This window comes from Gasterosteus aculeatus, chromosome 12 (genome assembly GCF_964276395.1).
Source record: "Gasterosteus aculeatus chromosome 12, fGasAcu3.hap1.1, whole genome shotgun sequence".
In the NCBI taxonomy this organism is placed as follows: domain Eukaryota; kingdom Metazoa; phylum Chordata; class Actinopteri; order Perciformes; family Gasterosteidae; genus Gasterosteus; species Gasterosteus aculeatus.
This window is the reverse complement of record NC_135700.1, coordinates 15,126,893-15,146,295: the sequence shown is the minus strand read 5'-3', so window position 1 is coordinate 15,146,295 and position 19,403 is coordinate 15,126,893. Positions and strand designations below refer to the sequence as shown.

Genomic DNA, 19,403 nt, shown 5'->3' with positions numbered 1-19,403 from the left:
GGGGCAGCTCCAGCTCCTTGACCATCTTTAGGCAAGACCAGCCCCGGAGTCCTTCCCTTATATGCATATAAGTTCACATGCTTAACTGGGTGTGGGGTTAGGGTGAGGCTTTAATGGGCCATACGAACCGCCCTGCGCACCCTTCATTCATATTGACCTATCATCGACCACCGTATTTATATCCATTTCCCTATTGGCTGCAAGTCGGCCTCTAATAAGCAACAGGGTATTTATACTTTTCAGAGCCGTTCGTGACTAAGTAAAGCACTGCAGCCCAATTCAACAAGCAACACGTTTCTCAATTAATATCTATTAAGATCGATAGATAGATACGTCATTCATCTCTTTAGTAAACGTAAAAGTGTTCCACATGAAATAAAAAATGCACACTATATACAATACACCAAATGCAATGAAATCACAATTATTTGTTGAATCGCAGCTTGTGGTATTAATATATTACAAAAAAACGTTTCTATACATTTGACCCTTTGAGGGAAATAATTCACAAACACCGTTCACTAACAGCATTGCTTACGTCACCGTGCGGGCCACCTGTTGCGCGTGTGTTTGGCTTTTTAAAAGCGTCCTCCGGGGGGGCGGAGCTACGAGACGCAGCCCGGATTACAGCAGCGCGGGGACGGCCATCTGTTCTGCGTAACTTCCTGGAAATCCGAGCCCAGTGTAAGTATATTTACTGACCGGAGACACATTTAGACTCGTATAGCTCCGAATGAATGATGTCAGGCCGTGCGCTGTTGTACAGGAGGAGGTGGCGATGTCTTGTCAGTAATATGTTACGTGTCGGCTAATAACTGAAAGCGCCTGTCGCGCGATCATAGATGTTCTATGTTATCACACGTTTAACGCACGTCAACGGACTCATCTGTAATGATGTTGATCAATACAGGGAGCAAAGGGCTAATTGTTTAATCGATGCGTTGGAACCCTGTTACGGTGTTGTAGTGGATAGGATGCAATCTGTGACGACGTTCTTATAGCCTACGCATTTTTTTTTATACATTTGCAACAACTTTGTATTTTAGTCATACTAAAAACACAGTTGTATGGATTTGTAGCACAAGCGGCTATGAACCTTTTTTTTCATACAATAATTCGGGTTGGGCTGACATTTCATTTTTGAATATTTAACAGCAACGGAGATTCGCTGCAGCCAATCAGAGGATGATTTGACTTCGACGTCACCGCGTCCAACAAGTTCTGCTTTTCGCGTCGAAACAGAAAATCAAACGTCAAACAATTCCAACGGTACGACGCCAATTGGGTTTACAGAACGTACGTCCAAATGAGTATTCCCCCCAAAACTAGACCTGCGTGTTGACCCACGAGGAGCCCGGAGGAGCGAACCGACCCCTCGGGTAGAGGAGGTGGGCGGGGCCTACGCCTCCAGCTGCGCTGCCATTGGTTCCGACGGTGTAAACATTCACGTTTAAATGCCTGTCGGTGGCACCAATTCACAAAGACCTGCGAACGCTGAACGCTCCGTAGCTGGTATTTGCCCCGAGCGTTATTTTGTCGTCTAACACAGTGCTTTTATAAGCAATAATACACATCTTATTTTTACCACTTTTGCCTTCTGTTTGATTGGATTCCAGCTCAAGATGGTGACCAAGAGGATCCGCTCGGAGTACATGAAGAAATTCAAAGATCCCAAATGGGAGACCTACTCTAAGTGTTATGAGGAGATGCTGAAGTACCGGCTGACCCGCAGGCTGCTGGAGCACACACACAACCCCTGGTTCTGGAGTGGGCCCGACAGTGACACCGACTCGGCGGAAACAAGTCCCCCACCTCCTCCCAGTAAGAACCAGGTCAGGCCTGAGACCAGCAGAGGCAGGGTGGAGGTGGAGGTGGAGGTGGAGGAGTGTGAGGGGGCGAGGCTGGATCGACGGCGGGAGCAGCCGAGCAGAGCCAACGGGACTGTGCCCAGGCTTTCCCTTCCCAAGGAGGAGCACGTGTCTGCAGTCCATGGTAAAACCAAAAAGAAGAGCTGCTCTACGTGTGATTTAAGGGCTGTGTAAAAAATGTTTGTACGCTTCTCTTCTGTAACAAATGGCATTCAACCCTCTCAGGCTCACAGCTTGAATGCGCCGGAGAGACAGAAGTAGCAGAGGAGGAGAGAGGGGAGCAGACTCACTGTCAAGACCGAGGTAATTCAGAATCACAGATGCTTTATTGCCAGGTACGTTACACATACTTTGAATTTGGTGCATCATTTAGTCTAAAAGTGTATAACACTGTCCTTAAATAGTCTGCATTCATCGGTGCCTTACGAATATGCATAAGTCTGAGGTGGAGTCAAAATCACAGTTGACATGAGAGAGAGTAGAAAACAGAAGTGATGAGGAGGGCGAAGACCAAGAGGCCGACTTGAAATGAACAGCAGAATCGTGGTGCCAAATGACTAAAGCCCTGAGTTTACTCTATTCTACATTCTCAAATAGTTTTGGTGTCACAACAATTTGGACTGGATAAGTCCTAATTTAAGCTTCATTTTTTTGAGTGATGTATAAGCTTTTTGTGGGAACAACTATTCAAAACAACATGTTAAATATAGACAACCCTTCGTTCAGCACCTGGAACCAACCAGCAAGAAAAACACCAAGAGGGACACCTAGTGCATGACAGCAGGATGGTCATCACAGCTGATAAAGCCATAATTCTTGGGATTTATTACAAACCTATGAAAGGTCATGGGAAATAATGTGTTCCTAAACCAATTTTTCTTTTCTAACTGTAGGAACAGACGGCGGTGGAATCGGACCACAGCAGACCAAACCCTCCAAATCCTCAAAGCACACGAGGCGCTTCCGGCGGGTCCGGCCGGCACCGACGCGGCAGCCCACGGACGACACCAAGGACGGCAGGCATCCGTTTGCTCTCTACGGTTCAGGGGAGAAGGACGCAGACATGGCAAGCAGGAAGACGCACAACGTAGGCCCTGCCGCTTCTACCAACGAGGTGATCTTTGTTAGTGTCCGATGTCATGCACCAACCGCCGTGTCAAGTTCCTTGTATGTCCGACACACGCAATAAATGTTCCTGATTCCTGATTTGTTTCTGTGGATCTACATGGGACCAGCTGTGATGTGACTGAGCACAGTTTTCTTTTTCATGTCCCCCACCTCTCTCTCGCCTCCTCCCCCATCAGATCCACAAGTCGGCTCTTCGCGCCAAGATCAGGCGGGAGGTGGAGCGTCAGATGCAGACCCAGACGACTGAGCGCCAGAGAGCCAAGTCTGCCGATACGGACAAGACCGGCAAGGTGGTTCAAGCAGAGTTCAACCCCTGGGTCACTGAGTACATGCGCAGCTTCTCTGCTCGCTCACGATAGGACACAGACGCGCATACATCTACACACTCTAAATGATAACCTCAGGTTGGTTATGGATATAGTTTCCATAATGAAAGGCACTATTGCCTACCCCTTCTAAACTTTGTGTTGCTTATTTCCTCAGATGTGTACTGTCATGTTTCTACATTAATCAATTTTAATGTGTACATACAACAAGAGCCATTTGACAAGAGAATTGTGTTAGATCAGACGATTTTAAATTATACTTCCTGGATTTGTCAATTGAGTACAGATACTTTGAGTGAAATGAAGAGTTTAAAATGCGTTTACAGCCATACTTTGATGCATTCCCTACAAAATGCATCCACGTCTTTTATTCAGGGATACCAACCCACAGTGGACTAACGCAGGAGTAATGAACGCACCGGGCGGCATGTCTAAATAGATCAAACCGCATTCTTAAAAAACACTTCTGAAATCCAATGTGCAACCGCAAACATGAAGACTGTACACGTACACTTGCATACACATATTGAAAAAACCAAACGCACCATCAAGACGTTTTACGTCTTTTGATGTTCTCATCATTTGGCGCTGTGACATCCGTCCTGTAGATTTCATGTTTTTTTTGTAAAAGTTCATTGATTAATCTCCACTTGGTCAAACTCACTCGGTGTAACGTCACAGTTCTGTGGCACATTTTTATGTCACCTTTTGACATGATTGACAGGTGAGAGTCACAGGAGGGCGTGAAAGAAGATTATTTACTTTTTTTTAAATGTTTAAAAAAAAATTCAAAACATTACAATTATATCAATCAGTTGTTGAGGCCAAATATGTTTATTGTTACTGTTACTCTAAATATGCTTTACAACCAAATGTGGAACCATAACAACGGTGGACGCTAAGGTGACTAAATGTGCACATGTTCATACTGCTGATTTTCTGTTTATTTTTTAAAGCAGTGCACCACAGCACTTTGGTAATTAGTCACCTTCTTGTTATTAATGTAGATGCCGAACTCCTGTTTGCCCGTTTGGCTTTTCATGTGATTTGCTGATTTGAATCAATGTAGTAGTTTGTGTGTAAAATCCCCAAAAAGTAATTGGTACCTGCATAAGAAAACAAGAATTGACGATCCTTTGTATAATGGATTTGGTCTTTTCCTCGTGCAAACATTTAGATTAGATCCCTCTATTTCATGTTGATGAAAAATGAAAAGTGCCGTGTTCTATAAAAGAAAAGAATACGTTTTTGCCCTCATATTACATAATATGGATTGAAGTTATTAATGTGAATATTGTGCAGAAGAAAAGTACGGACATTTAATATCCTCTTTGAAATGTTTTGTTTAGTATTGCCATGACTGTTCTTTAATTATTTAGCTTATCAGTTTTATGAGTCCTATAATATAGATTAGACAAAACGTGAAATAATGTGCAATATGATAGTTTGAATCATTTTTGTTTTTTGTATGTTGTGAACTCTGAACAAAACCAACTTTTCTTTTCTAGTAAATCAGATACTTTTAAACTAAGATCATAATATTAAATTACTTGATTGTCACATTCTTTTCTTGATTATGTAGAGCAGAGATCCATCAAGCCCAAATGTTACTTTAAAAAGGGACATTGTCATCACATATGATCCTCTTACTCAAGAAATGAAATCAGGGAAGGATGAGATTTTATAATCAATGAGGAATCAGAACTTTTGTTTCACCTTTTGACAAAATCCACAATGTCGACTGTGGTTGTAGGGAAAAGCTACTGGTCCTCACATATTTAATTTACGACACGAGGACCGTAACAATTACAGAATCATGTCTTACACGTTAACATGTTCATGTTTTAGGCTTCACATAGACGTGTATGTATTTTATTTGTTTTGGAACAAAAGACTGTCTTGCAAAGAATTTCAATGAATCAATTTTCTACATCTGTTAATCTCCAAATTTGTTTACATGTTATTCAGAAAATTTGAGATTACATTTCATCAAAGAAAAAACATCAATTACGCAATGGACTACCAACAAAAATGTGGATTAAAAGAAAATAAATTGATTTTCAAAGACACTGCTGTATTTGTTGTATTTTTTATTTTAAAAACATAGGCTTTTATTATACACAATAAATTAAAAATCCATGATATTTTATAATGAAGAGAAAACAAAAACAAAAATTAACATAAATAGGCCAAGAAGTTGATGACAAACATGAGACGGCAACCTGACGAACAGCAGCCAAAGCCACTGCCAGATTCATTCTAATCTTAAATATTTTTCAAGTGTGCTTGTTTAAAGCATAATTGTCAAGGGTCTAACATTTTATAAATATTAGAAACAAATGTGTTGTTGTAATGTTTAAACACACCTCTGCCAAACACTTAAAATCTAATTCTTCAAAAAATTCCCTAGTTGAATTGTTTTGAGAGCTTAATGTGGCCGAACAGAACATCAAGGATCTTTGGAGACAAATAACAATCAAAACACACATCAGATGGTTTCCTACTATTGCTAAAACTTAAAATGCATTCGGTTAGTGTTAATCCACAGCTGGCAGCGAGGCATTCATGTACAACAGGCATCATTTATGAATTACAGGGATCAGTCATTACTGGAAAAAAGTCACACAAGTCCTTCGAATGAATGTTGAATGCTGGACATGTCTCTGTAACTTAACATGTCTCTGTAACTTAAAAGATGACATGTCACACTTGATTGCTCATGGTATTTCCGTACATATATTTTGTTTAATCTATGTGCTTGACGATGATAAAACAACATTTACCCATGTAAACATAAGTCCACAATCAACATAATTGGTGCAAACAGTACTGCCCAGTAATACTGCTTACACGTTTCCAGTGTATTGTGGCGTAACATAATATTAACACAGTGGAGCATAAAACCAATGCTGGATATGACATCTACTTTAATAAACATATAATATCTCTTCATAATGAAATACTCTGATATTCTGTTTGAGAAAACATGCGTCAGTCTCAATATACAGAAAGAGTGTACAAGATGCTGCAGAGGAGACGGAGTGGGAAAGAAAGGATGCAGGGAGTGCGAAATGTATTCAGGGGACGGTTTGTGGCGTGTTAGAAACAGGTAATCAGATCAGTGGAGCAGCAAAGAGAAGTGTCATAGTAGGGGAGGGTTTCAGATACGCATGTGGATAAAGGAATTGTCGTATCATTTCCAAAGAGTTCTGTGAGAAAATTGATACCTAATGTCAATGTGTAAGTATTAATCTGGGGACAGGAGTTAAAGAAGAGGACCGGCTAGATCCAAAATCATCAAATCCCCAGTCTGATGACTTATGATGTCTTATTTACACCGTCTTTTTTTCACTTAATCAAAAATGTACTGCGCTGTGTAGGATTTAGTTGGATCCAGCTTTGAGTGACCAAACCGTGAAAATATAAAGACGACTTATTTTCTCAGCCTATAAATCCTCCTAATCACACTGGTCGTGTTAGTTTTGAAGATGGAATGCATAAGGGAACATTGACAGTGGATAAAACTAAGCAGGGAAGTCACCAGGTGTGACAACCGATAAGTAGAAAGGTGGGGGAGAAAAGGTACGCACTCGTCAGTAATGCACATCCCGATTGGTAGACTAAGAATGGTCTGATCCAATAGTGCAGCAGAATGCTGAGCAGGGGGGTGAGGTGAGGGAGTGGGGGTGTGGGGGGGTTTCTGGTTACCTTGGAGATGCTCAGATTTTTGAAGGGGGCTAGGAGGCGGAGCCAGGACAACAAAAGCTCTGGAGATTGGTGTGAACGGTCAAAGGTCAGAGAGGAGTAAGCAACTTGAAGTCTAGGTCCCCCCCCCCCGATGGCTGTTCTTCTCCTGGTCTTCACAAACACACTGATCAACGCACAAAGAGAGAATCAGAAAACAAAATAATCTAGCTGCGGGCAGCCATGTTGGGGGACTCAACACGGTTGCATCATCAACAATTTCGACTCATGAGCACCTTTTATTGCTCATTATTGGGGTAAGATTCAATACCATCATCTTATGTAACGCACACACAGTCCAACATCACGGCCCTTTCACCTCGTCTGTGCGCCTTACTGAGCGCGTCCACTAGCAGCCACACTCCTGGGTGCCCTGTGGCTGAGCACGGCGAGGAGAGCGAAGCTGTCGTAACGCAGCGTCGCCATACTGGATCCCTGAACCCATCCTCTCTGGATCCAGCTCCCCTGGAAGTCAGAGACAACGTGTGTGAGGACAGAGACAGAGACGCGAGATCCCCACCGGCTCTGAATAAATTGGCTTGATTAGTTATTATATATGCTTTGATTTTTCTTGTATTCTCTATGAGGACTGACACAGTGCGGCGTCTGGAGTCATATGTAAGCCTGTCTGGATGATCCTTGGTGGATAAAAAGGGGATTTGGAGTCAGGGGTTATGGTTATACGGTGAGGGTCACAGCTCGTACCTGACTCGATCTTGTTGAGGATTTTCCGAGCGCACTGTACAAAGGCCTCTTCAACGTTCTCTCCTGTGAGAGCGCTGGTCTCCAGGAACATTAGCTCTGATGTGCATGCATACACACACACACACACACACACACACACACACACACACACACACACACACACACACACACACACACACACACACACACACACACACACACACACACACACACACACAGCAGTTCAATACATTTACTTTAAGCAGCATAATAATGCTGTAAATAAATTGCAAAAACTCCTGACTGCGTGCCAAAAAGAAATTACAATAATTCCACCAAACTGAATACGGTTATCATCTGGAGCTTCCCAGAGATTTTGAGAGGTACAATCAGAGCGTCGCTATATCCCGAATTGCTGAGCCTACCGTTCTCCTGAGCGAAGCGTGAAGCCTCCAGGAACGTGACCTCTCTGTCCACGTCCAGGTCCTTCTTGTTTCCACAAAGGATGATGACGATGTTCTGACTGGCCAGCATCCTGGCATCACTCAGCCATGTGGTCAGAGCGTTGTAGGTCTCTCGACTGCAGCGCACAGATACAGGAGGGTTACAGGGGGGGTGGGGGGGAGGGTAACTGAACACGACGTGATCTGAAATCATGTGCCGATTGGCTATGCTGGTTTACCTCGTGATATCATAAACCAGCAAGGCTCCTGCTGCTCCTCTGTAGTAACTCCTAGTCACAGACCTTGACAACACACACACACACAAACAACGTGAGCATGTGGTCCAATAATATGACAATGTACACGCGGACCAAAAGGCCTGAGGGACAAGTGGTTTCCAAAACTCTTATTTTTACATTCAAGGACTTCTCTTTGTGCAGACAAATGAATGAGTCAGTCTAACCATCAGTTTCCTTAGGAAGCACAATCAACTTCACGTCAAACCGATTTTCAAGCAGATATTTTTCGCGTCAGAGTAGCGAGTAGAGTAGAGAGCATGGCTCTCTTAAAGCGATTAGTACAATGCAATGCTGTACATTTAAGTAATTACTTAAGACCTTCTACCGTCAGCAAAACATGCATCGGTTACCTATGTCTTTCCCCGGAGTAGACAAGTGAGTTAACATTGGATCTAAACAGTGTGTATGTTGTTGAAAAGAAATTACGTAAGTGCAGAGGGTTCAGAATGTGTGAAAGAAGTGTGTAAGGTGAATACAATATGTACGTATGTATGTACATGTGTATATGCATGTATCATCTGTTTTTTCCCTACCTGAACCTTTCTTGTCCTGCAGTGTCCCAAATCTGCAGTTTGACCATTTTGTTGACAACATTGATGATCTTGGAGCCAAACTCTACTCCAATTGTGTGATTGGATTCATCCTTAACTGGAAAACAGAATAAAATGGGGTTTATTATTAGATGTACGGCTCATCATTTTCCGGTGGTAATTGCTAAACGCTATAGTAATGCACTTACATTAGGAGTCAAAGCAACTGTCTGTTAACAGTAAATAATGACAAGCATATTGTATCTTTCTGACTTACATCTCTTCTCTATGAACTGGTGCAGCAGACAGGACTTGCCCGTTCCAGCATTCCCAATCACCAGGAATTTAAACAGGAAATCTGAAGAGAGAAATCACATAAATGATTGGGTCTCTATCCAACACGATGTCTGTTTTGATTGTCATACCTAGTAACACAGCTGGGCCATTAACATCAGACAACAACACAGTTCTATTGATATGAACTCAAACGTGCCATAGGGTTTGGACAGAAATGTCAAAAATATGCCTTTGATAATGTAGAAACAGTGTCACTCTTATTTGTTTGCAAGAGACAATTGGTTAGTTACTTTTAACTGCAGGATATATATATATATATATATATATATATATATATATATATATATATATATATATATGTTGACATCACTATTGCACAATTCATAGCGGTATACAATCACACACTGCTGTGCCTTACTCTCGCTTGACTCTCACATAATGATTCAACGTGTCATTATCGTTGAAGGTGATGGGACTGTGCACAGTTCCTAAACTCTGGATCATCTTAACGTAAAATATTGAATCTATGACAACAATCCAAAATATTGCGTGGATCGAATATGCCCTACATCTCTTGCATACTCGACGTTATTACAAAACACAGATCTCAGTCTCCTCTTCATACACGCTCCATCATCCGCAGCTCGCTCCCCCGCTCTCAGATTTGATCCGTGCACCCACAGCGGACTCTCCCCGCTATTACTTTCGCTGACATCGGTTGTTTTCCGTAAGGCCGGCAGCCTTCCGTTAGCCTGCCCGCTATCTTGTTTACGGTGAGAGAGAGGAAGCTCTCTCGGCGCACCTGTCTCGTGGCTTCGCCGTGGTTACGCGACAATGTGAACGGCCGCCGCTCGTCAGAACAGCCTCCTTACCGTATGACTCCGACATCGCCGTGTGGCGTTTGGACCGCGAAGGGGAAGGGGATTAAAAATACGAGTTGACAAGGTGGATAGTAGCTCGACAAGTTAAAGCAAATATTCCTGTTGATGATTTCCGCAGATTCCAGCTGATTTTCCCTCCGACTTCCCGTACGTGGTCCGCTTATTTTTCAAAATAAAAGCCTATCAGAGGAGCTCGGCAGCGGTGCAGCTAACGGTGTTTTGAGACTTTTACTTATTTAAATACCATTAAGAATCGTCGAAAGTGTGTTTTAGGCATTGTCTTAAACGCAACACGCATGCCAACAAAGCACGTAATTATTGTATGTAGAATTGAGACACCACCTACACTCCTGCCCAGAAGGCGGCGGTTATGTGCATTGGCCAACGACCGCATATTCTCTCTCGAGAAGAAGAAGAGTGGCTAGTGGGCTAGCCTAGCTGCAGGCTTTATTTAGGAAAATATGGCTGCTGTGCTTCCCACCAGACCCCCCTGCGACAGTAACCCTGCTACACCTGGAGCACAGTCCTCAAAGGTAACGTTCAGACTCTGTAAACAATTATTATTGAATTATTATTGAGGTTCGGGAGCTCCACACCGTGTCTTTCGCAGCTAACGGCTAGTTGGTTAGTCAACGGCTACTTGAGTCCACGGATGGCGACTCCATACAAGTAGCCACATATAACTATCTTCATTCCTCCGTGAACAACGAATACTACCGACATGACCTAAACCTCCAAAATTAAACACAATTTACTGTTGTTATTTTTTTATATCTTCGGAGCAAAAAAAGTATAAAATGCACACTTTGTCAATGAAATTATGCTATTTTTCTGATAAGTGTTACAACGGTCCAAAAATGTCAAGATTAACCTGTGTATTATTTATAGTTGAACATATTATATTCAGTCCAAGTTTAACACCAAGTGTCTTTAATAGATTTCTGACTAGTGTGATCGCACCCAGATTTATGAAGTAACGTTACTTTCAAGCGACTGCTGTCTAAGTTATATTTGTTCAACTGTGACAAACTTCAGCAACCCTGTGTTTTATTGCTGTGAATTGTCTGGATGCTAATTACTGAGCAATCAAGGGTGTGCTTCAGCAGGCTGTAGACCAAAGCATAAGAAAGATAGATAGGTGGAAAGATACTTCATCCCCAGGGGAAAGTAAACATAAAGATATTCAGCATGAACAATTAAAATTTCTCAATACATATAATAAAATAACAGAACAACATATTACATTTTAGAAAATTAAATGATAAAGAAAATACACAAAGGGCAAAGTATACACAGTGTGCATATAAAGGTATTGAACATGAACCAAGTTTCTGTTCGAGTCAGGAGGAAGAGCACCATTAACATTATCCTTGCTTTATTTATCCAATTTCTAAATGAAGAGACATGGTCTGTGGATTTTCCCAACATCACATACTTGTATTGTTAAATTTCCAAGTAAACAATTGTGTTTTACGTGTCTTTTCTAGGAGGATGTGATGGAAGAAGAGTCCAATGATGGCAGCCAGCCTCCCAAAAGAAGGAGAATGGGTTCAGGAGACAGCTCTCGAAGCTTTGACACGTTCAGTCAAGACCTTGGGTAGGTTGGCCTAACACTTTGCATGGAGCAATACATTGTTATTGCACGACAACTTAAAGACTGCCAATGTTTCATTGTAACTATCAAATGATCCTCAACCTGATCTCTCTCAACCGGCCTTCCAGCCCGACATACTTCCCAGCAGAGAACCTCACCGAGTACAAGTGGCCTGCAGATGACACGGGGGAGTATTACATGCTGCAGGAGCAGGTCAGCGAGTATCTGGGAGTCACATCCTTCAAGAGGAAGTACCCTGGTAAGACTGAAGTTAAAATATATGTATTATTGATTTGCTGAACACATTCATTTAGAAATAAGACTGGCTTCAGTACTTGTACGTGCATTGTTGACACACTGATGACAATGACACTATTTTTACTCGTGTTCTGACCAGATGAAGACTGAAGCTGTCCCCCCTAGTGATGTTATTTATTTGTCACTCTGTAGATATGGAGAGAAGAGACTTGTCTCACAAAGAGAAGCTCTACCTGCGTGAACAGAATGTCATTACTGAAACACAGTGCACTCTGGGTAGGAACCACAACTAACACTCTCTGATCAGCTCGAATGGTTAGACTACAAATGGTCTGGTACCTCGATGCAGTCCAAGTGGGTTTGTCAGTGCATCTTGTTCTTTCTCTTTAGGTCTGACGGCTCTGCGGAGTGACGAGGTGATAGATCTGATGATCAAGGAGTATCCCGCCAAACACGCTGAGTATTCGGTCATACTGCAGGAGAGAGAGCGGCAGAGAATAGCTAAAGAGTATTCTGTAAGTATGTAAGCTCAAAGAATACAACAAGGCTGATGATTTGATTTTCCAGTAATGTGTTTCATGCTAGTCCTCCAAATGCATGTGTGATCAAATTGCTTAAGGTCTTTGTCTGTTTTTTGTAGCAAATGCAGCAGCAGAACTCTCAGAAAGTGGAGGCCAGCAAGGTTCCTGAGTACATTAAGAAGGCGGCTAAGAAAGCTGCAGAGTTCAATATTAACTTTAACCGGGAGCGGATGGAAGAGAGGCGAGCCTACTTTGACCTACAGACACATGTAAGTCTGTCCTAGAAAAACGATCCTTTTGTAAACTGAGATTATACAGAAATTCAGAAAGTTGTGGGCTGCTTGTTATCGAGGAATGAAAGGCTGCGATTTGATTGGTTGTAGGTATAAAAGATAAAGATGTTATAAAAAAACAAGCCATATTTTGGTGAAGAAATACAGCCTCATGTCTGCTTAAATCAGAAAGCCGGACAGTAAGGCTATCCTGGATTTATTTACACCCTGTGAACTTTTTTGGGGAGACAGTGATTTCTGTGACTTTAGCTATGTCAGACCGCAAGTTTACACAGATAGCGTTTTGTGTATTTCCTCAGATCATCCAGGTGCCCCAGGGCAGGTTCAAGGTGCTGGCTCCAGAGCTGACAAAGAGTGGGCCTTACCCTGTGGCTCTCATACCAGGACAGTTCCAAGACTACTACAAAAGGTTTATACTTTTCCCCCCACAATTCACCTTTTGTATCCAAAATAACAAACCCAATATTTGTTGTCTGGGTAAAACTGCATAGACTCTGAGCCTGTACTAACTATATCTGTGCTGGCTGTTTTGCCCTGATGCAACATTATGTTGTGCCTGTTAGGTACTCTCCCAATGAGCTACGATACTTGCCCATAAACACGGCTCTGTTTGAGCCTCCGCTGGATCCAGAGCTGCCCGCGCTGGACTCCGAACCAGACTCTGATGATCAAGAGGATGGAAAGGCCGACAAAAAGAACAAGAACTCATCTGTAAGACATTCGACATTGTACTATTGTAACTACTCTAGTAGCACATGTGGGTCAGATCATACATCCTTTGTAGAGTAGTGCTACAGATGCTTATTGGCAGACGTCTGCATTGCACTTAGGCAAGCATGCAAGATTCCACGTCCCACATCAGTGATTTACCTCTGCATATCTTGACTGATGTCTGCATTGACACGCATTGTTTTACAATGCTCTGACGCCACTTGTCATTCACTCTTCCTCCTTCCTCCTCTATTTCTCTACAGGACAGTTCTTCGGGAAACACGTCAGACGTCGAGAGCCAAGAGGGAGGAGGGAAACCAGGGAACAAGTCCAAGGCCAAAGACAGGACATCCACAGCGGCAAAAGACGGCGGCCAGCGCCATTCTGCCTCCCACAAAACCCCACCAGGGTACAAGGTAGAAGACAAAAGCACCTGAATTCTTCTCCAACAACAGCAGCAGCAGCACTTTTCTACCCCCTTCTCCTCTTTCTACTACTACAACTCCATTCATCCCGCCATCCCTCCCTCGCTTTCTTTACTCTGTTCTCTGACTCCTATCGTTGGTCCAGCTTGGCCGACCTGATACACACACACACACACACACACTTGCATACAGAGACAGAGTCACACTTTGTAGGTCCTTTCTCCAGTTTCTGTCCTCATGGATCCCCACTCACTCTCTCTTTGTCCCAGACTAAGCAATAAGAACAATTTAAAGGAACAGTTTACTTGTTTCTTTTTCACTGCACTTTCACTTTTGGAGGTTTCCAGTGTAGACAAAATTAACTTTAAAGGTTTTTCATTTTGAATGTCTTCAATATGTCCTCACTTGTCAAAAAAATATACTTTCTAGACGAGTAAGTGGATGTTTTGGCTGCTAGTTTTATTTTTGAAAGAAAAGTCTTGTTACTCTGACATAGAAAATATAAACCACATTACATTTGTGGTTGTGTTAACACTAGCCAATTTTATAATTTATATAAGTATAGAAGGCACTTAACCCTAATTTTTAAGTGTTTATTGTTATTATATGCTTCGTATATACACCATGTGATATACTGTTTCTGTTAAAACGTATCACCGCTGTTTGACGTGAGGTTTTTCTCGTCCATATAATGTCATCTTGACCTTGTTCACACTGTAGCTGAGCTGAGCTAGAAGTAGTCCGTATGATGTCGGTCTGGGTTTTGACTCTGCTGGCCCCCCCCCACTACATCAGCACACCTCTGGCTAATACCAGCCATGGCACGTCCTTGGTACTCATTGGATTTAGTCAAAAGGACTGTAGTTGGGGAATGATTTCATTGTCCCACATGTTCTCTGTCCCACCTTTTACATTTGGTTCATTTTGGTAATCTCAACCCGGAAGAAGACAACTCCTAAAAGATGCTTGTATATTACTGTTAATGAGAGTATGACGGTCCAGTTGAGTTCAGCTCGGCTTCGTGGTGTGGGCATGGTCCTTTTTTATAGTGTCTGTTACCAGTTTCAGTGTGTTCAAAGTTTGACTTAACTTTGACTTGGCCCCACGTTGTCAGATCCTTTTGCTTAAGCTTTTAAGCTTGCATACATGGCATGTTGGTAGCCAGAATTCACTAGAATTGGTCAGTGAAATAATGTCCCTGTACTGTTTCTGTAATGAGCACGCTAGGACCTAGAGGTGTAATTACCATCCGGCATTTCTATGTTGAGAATATGCCGTACGTACCGTATATACAGGAATAAAAAGTCATTCTGAACAACACATAAATTAGACTAATAGCCTCCACAGCAGTATTATGTTCAGAATGTACAAATGTGATACATGTTGCATGTTAACATGTCATGTTAATGTTGTTCAAGGAAATTGATCACTCTGAAAGCTGTGGCTCTACAGTCTTTACGTAGCTTACACATAGTGCAGACGTGTTGGAGAAAAAAATGTGTTACTCAGCTGATAAGCGTGATTGAGAATGTGCAGTGCTGGTTTGATTCTTAGGAGCTCAGAATATATTTTTACTCTGTCAGACACATTGAAGGTTGAGTAGAGTCCGCTCTCATTAAATGAAGGCCGGGCATTTGGGTTGTGAGGCCCAGCTAACTGGTTAGTATTCACTCATCCCTTATTTATCTCAAAAGTACAAGCGATGTGATCTGTAAAGATCCCGCTTAGTTGTTATTCTCTGTGCCTCTGTTTCTAAATGATACGTAATGTTAAGAGCTATTTGGCTCCATTTAAAAACCTACCAGATCATATAAAGAAACATGCCTGAAAGTGAGTTTTTTTTCTTCTTTCTTATGTGCATAAAGTGCAATATGTTATGTGTTTACCAAATTCAGTTAATTTAGAATAAAACTAGATTCAACCTCATGAACTGCTCCTGGTCTTATTCTGTGGGGATGTTTCCACTGAGGAAATGTTTTGACTGTGCAGGCATCAAGCCTCAGTGGAAGCACGCCGCGTTGGCTGGACACTGCTTGTGATGTAAGCATTCGACGTGGCCACTAATCGCTTTTTACAGTTATTAAGAGTCAGCTCACAATAGAAAAAGGTGGCAACCCTTTCCCTACAGTTTTCAGTGAGGCCTAATTTTAAATTAGACATATTTATGAGACTCTGTATTTGCATATTCATAGTAAGCATGTATGAAAGTCTTCACAGCTCTTGTTTTCTTATTCCCCTCCCTTGCTGCTGCCTGTCGTTTAGTTTAGTTCTCTGCTTTGTTATTTTGCCTTGAAATTTCCTATTTTCCTAATCATGTCCTGTTATTGACCCCTAGTTTTGTACTTATGTCTGTTTAGTGTGACCTTTTAACTTACTGTGAGGGGACAATTAAATGAAGGATGTTACTATATTATGGGTTCTGAAGCATGGACTGTTAACTTAATAAGTGACTATAAAGCTAATTTCAGAGTAACGATTTGGTTGTTTGTTACACGTTTCTCGGTTACCTCTGTGACATCCTGATTTAAATGTTCCCTAAGCCTCCTTATCTTTCTACTTTTACCCTGTTAAACTAAAAAGTTCTGTTGCGTCGACTGCAAGTGCTAGATTTGTTTTTCAATTCAGTCTGCTATCAAAAGCCATCACTTACTACAGTGAAACTAAATGTGCCGTAGATTACAGACGTAACATGCATGCAAGAGGAGGTGTTGGAAAACGTATACCTTTCTTGTGTTAGTACCTTGAATATATTTTACTGCCCTTACTGCCCTGGTACTTAAGCCTTTTGCAGTTTATTGTGAATATTGTTCACAAATAGTTCTCTAAGGCCCAGTAAACAGGGCTGTTCTTTGTCCAGAACCATCAAAGAAACATTAAATTGCATTTAATCCTTAGTCGGATCGCAGCTTTGATATCATGTGATGCAATTTGTGTATAAAGTTATCATGTCGTGTGCCCCCAAATGTAGGACAAGCCTTTGCTAAAACGATTAAAAAACGCTCCTTTTGGGTTTCTTCCTCCAGCTTTTAAAACATTTGTTGAACTAATATATTGTGACTACAAGATGCACGTTTTTTATAGCGTTATTCTGCCCTTGCAGCCTAAGGTCATTCCCAATGCTATATGTGGCATTTGCCAGAAGGGCAAAGAGGCCAACAAGAGGGGCCGGCCGGAGGCCCTCATTCACTGCTCCCAATGTGATAACAGCGGTAAGTTAACTTTGTTCTTCATAAAGGACGGTTTTCATTACAGCTTCAGCAAAAAGTGAAATGTGTTATAATAAGAAGGATGTTGCCTAGAATAAACTGATTGCATTAACATGAGCAGTAATCCTAAATCTATTGTCCCTTTGACTGTTTAACATGGGGAGATTTACAGGCAGTTATGACAACATGGAGAAAAATATTATTCATGGGTATTGTTTATTTTTTTTATGGATATCTATAACTGAAATACAGACAAGCTTATGTGGCAATAGATGTAGATTCCGGTTGCTTTCTGTTTTTCTATTTAAGGGTGGCATCTTTCTAAATGTGTTTAAGTCATCTTAATCACTAAGACTGTGTATTCACATGTCTGGAATCATCTGTTTGGTCGGATTGGACTCTTTATGTATGTCTATGGGCATGCACTCTATATTTATTAGTGTGTGTGTGTTTGTTTGCGTCTGCGCATGTGCCTCCGTGTCGGCACACTTTAGGCCATCCGTCCTGCTTGGACATGAGCAAGGAGCTGGTGGGTGTGATCCAGACGTACCGATGGCAGTGCATGGAGTGCAAGACGTGCATCGTGTGCCAGCAGCCCCACCATGAGGACGAGATGATGTTCTGTGACAAATGTGACCGAGGGTACCACACCTTCTGCGTGGGCATGGACTCCATACCTACTGGTGAGTTCAACTACAGTCATTGGCATTTTCTCTCTGTGAACCGGACAGTAAACATAAGAGAAGATCCAAATTCTACACACAATATTACTGCCATTCACTTATTTTTGTTATTTAATGTGGGTGTTCCTTTTTTTGTTTTCCCTTGATCTTCATAAATGAATTCTTTCTGTCTCCTCAGGCCTTTGGGTATGTGAGGTTTGTGAGAAGGATTGCCCCACGCCCAAGAAGAAGGGAGGAGCAAAAACACCCAAGAAGTCCAAATCCGCTCAAAAATGATCAACAGCATCATTGAAGACAATACCGTGACCAACTTTTACACAAATGCACACGGCATTCGTTCAAAGATTTGAAGAAGTTAACTGTAATTCAAAAATAAATAGAAAAGTGTATCCCTCCTACCAAACACCATCAATACAAACACAGATACACGGGTTAACACTCGAGGGAACCTGTTTCTCTCTGAGAGCTTCGATGACATCTGTAAGGCAGGTGGATCATTTGAATCACAAGCAGTTAAACTGAATTTCTGTACTTGCCTGACATAATCCAGATTATGTTGAAATGGTGAAACGGTGACATTTTCTCTATACATTATTTTAAAAGACCAATTTGAATTCAAATCCATCCAAATGTGCTGCATAAATACTGTGATCCGCTAACCACTAATACCACCAGTGCATTCCTACTTTTTTAATCTTATAGTTTCTGTCTCACAACAGTTGAGAGAATGGTGCTTTTGACCCAGTATGATTGGGGAAAAAAACAAAACAAGACCTCAGTTACCTTCAAAACAACATGTTTGTATGGCTTTGTATTTTTAGTACTTTAAATAAACATGTATTTAATTAGGCAGGCCAGTAAAGAGCAAGCTTATTTAAATTAAGTCTCACAATGATGACACGATTCTGTATAATGAAATGGAGCCTCTTGGCTGAGGTAGGTATTTATTTGTCAGTTATTACTAAAAGATGTTGTCAGACTTAACAGCTATTCATTTTATTGTTAACCATCCACTATTAATGAATATACACAAATATAACCACTTAAAGTAATCTAATGGAAATGTAACATCCACCAGCTACAATTAGATCATGTCTATTTTTGTGTTTAGTTTGAATGATTAAATTCCTTTTTAAAATATTTTGTAATGTCTCTCCAGTAAGCAGTTTAAGACATATGTGTAGGTAATAATGTCGTAGTCACTGAATTGTTTGTGTATTTTATTTTTTTTATAAATAAAACATACTTGGAAAATACTGTTCGTCCCACATTTATTGTTTAATAATTCAAATTGAAGCAAAAATAATTTTTGATAAAGGACCGATGAATAAAAAATACTTAAATTCATTTCATTCTTACATTGTTTTCATTCATCAATCATTTAATACCTGTAATGCTCCTGAGCAAAATTTAAATGAATATAATTGTTATTGTAGATCTTGTTTTTAGTTTTTAACACCTACCAGGGTTTGGGTGTTATTCAGTTACAATACAATTACATAATTACAGAAT

The 19,403-nt window shown here is 41.3% G+C and overlaps 3 protein-coding genes across 8 annotated transcripts; 2 read left to right on the top strand and 1 right to left on the bottom strand.

Annotated features, from left to right (window-relative positions):
* Window positions 1–568: 568 nt before the first annotated feature.
* Window positions 569–5,391, top strand: ccsapb (centriole, cilia and spindle-associated protein b). 5 transcript variants are annotated; one of them, XM_078085076.1, is made up of 6 exons: window positions 587–684; window positions 1,156–1,269; window positions 1,617–1,992; window positions 2,094–2,171; window positions 2,762–2,982; window positions 3,173–5,391. In XM_078085076.1, the coding sequence occupies exons 3-6, from the start codon at window positions 1,623–1,625 to the stop codon at window positions 3,353–3,355; spliced, it is 852 nt and encodes a 283-aa protein (XP_077941202.1). In that variant the 5' UTR covers window positions 587–684; window positions 1,156–1,269; window positions 1,617–1,622; the 3' UTR covers window positions 3,356–5,391. The 5 variants fall into 5 exon arrangements, with proteins under 5 accessions (XP_040023394.2, XP_077941202.1, XP_040023386.2 ...); XM_040167452.2 differs by having other exon boundaries at window positions 603–684; window positions 1,156–1,512; XM_078085075.1 differs by lacking the exon at window positions 587–684 and adding an exon at window positions 727–785 and having other exon boundaries at window positions 1,156–1,512.
* Window positions 5,392–5,395: 4 nt separating this feature from the next.
* On the bottom strand, window positions 5,396–10,351 carry rab4a (RAB4a, member RAS oncogene family). The gene is made up of 8 exons (XM_040167491.2): window positions 10,192–10,351; window positions 9,300–9,380; window positions 9,026–9,140; window positions 8,433–8,495; window positions 8,176–8,330; window positions 7,772–7,867; window positions 7,386–7,531; window positions 5,396–7,193 (listed from the first exon to the last, which is right to left on the bottom strand). The coding sequence occupies exons 1-7, from the start codon at window positions 10,205–10,207 to the stop codon at window positions 7,416–7,418; spliced, it is 642 nt and encodes a 213-aa protein (XP_040023425.1). The 5' UTR covers window positions 10,208–10,351; the 3' UTR covers window positions 5,396–7,193; window positions 7,386–7,415.
* A 12-nt stretch (window positions 10,352–10,363) lies between these two features.
* Window positions 10,364–19,147, top strand: phf10 (PHD finger protein 10). Of its 2 annotated transcripts, XM_040167430.2 has the most exons (13): window positions 10,364–10,733; window positions 11,688–11,797; window positions 11,923–12,053; window positions 12,245–12,328; window positions 12,443–12,567; window positions 12,693–12,842; window positions 13,166–13,275; window positions 13,430–13,577; window positions 13,841–13,993; window positions 15,992–16,042; window positions 17,103–17,211; window positions 17,703–17,891; window positions 18,070–19,147. In XM_040167430.2, exons 1-13 carry the CDS (start codon window positions 10,662–10,664, stop codon window positions 18,165–18,167), a joined length of 1,530 nt encoding a protein of 509 aa, XP_040023364.1. In that variant the 5' UTR covers window positions 10,364–10,661; the 3' UTR covers window positions 18,168–19,147. The 2 variants fall into 2 exon arrangements, with proteins under 2 accessions (XP_040023364.1, XP_040023373.1); XM_040167439.2 differs by lacking the exon at window positions 15,992–16,042.
* Window positions 19,148–19,403: the final 256 nt, after the last annotated feature.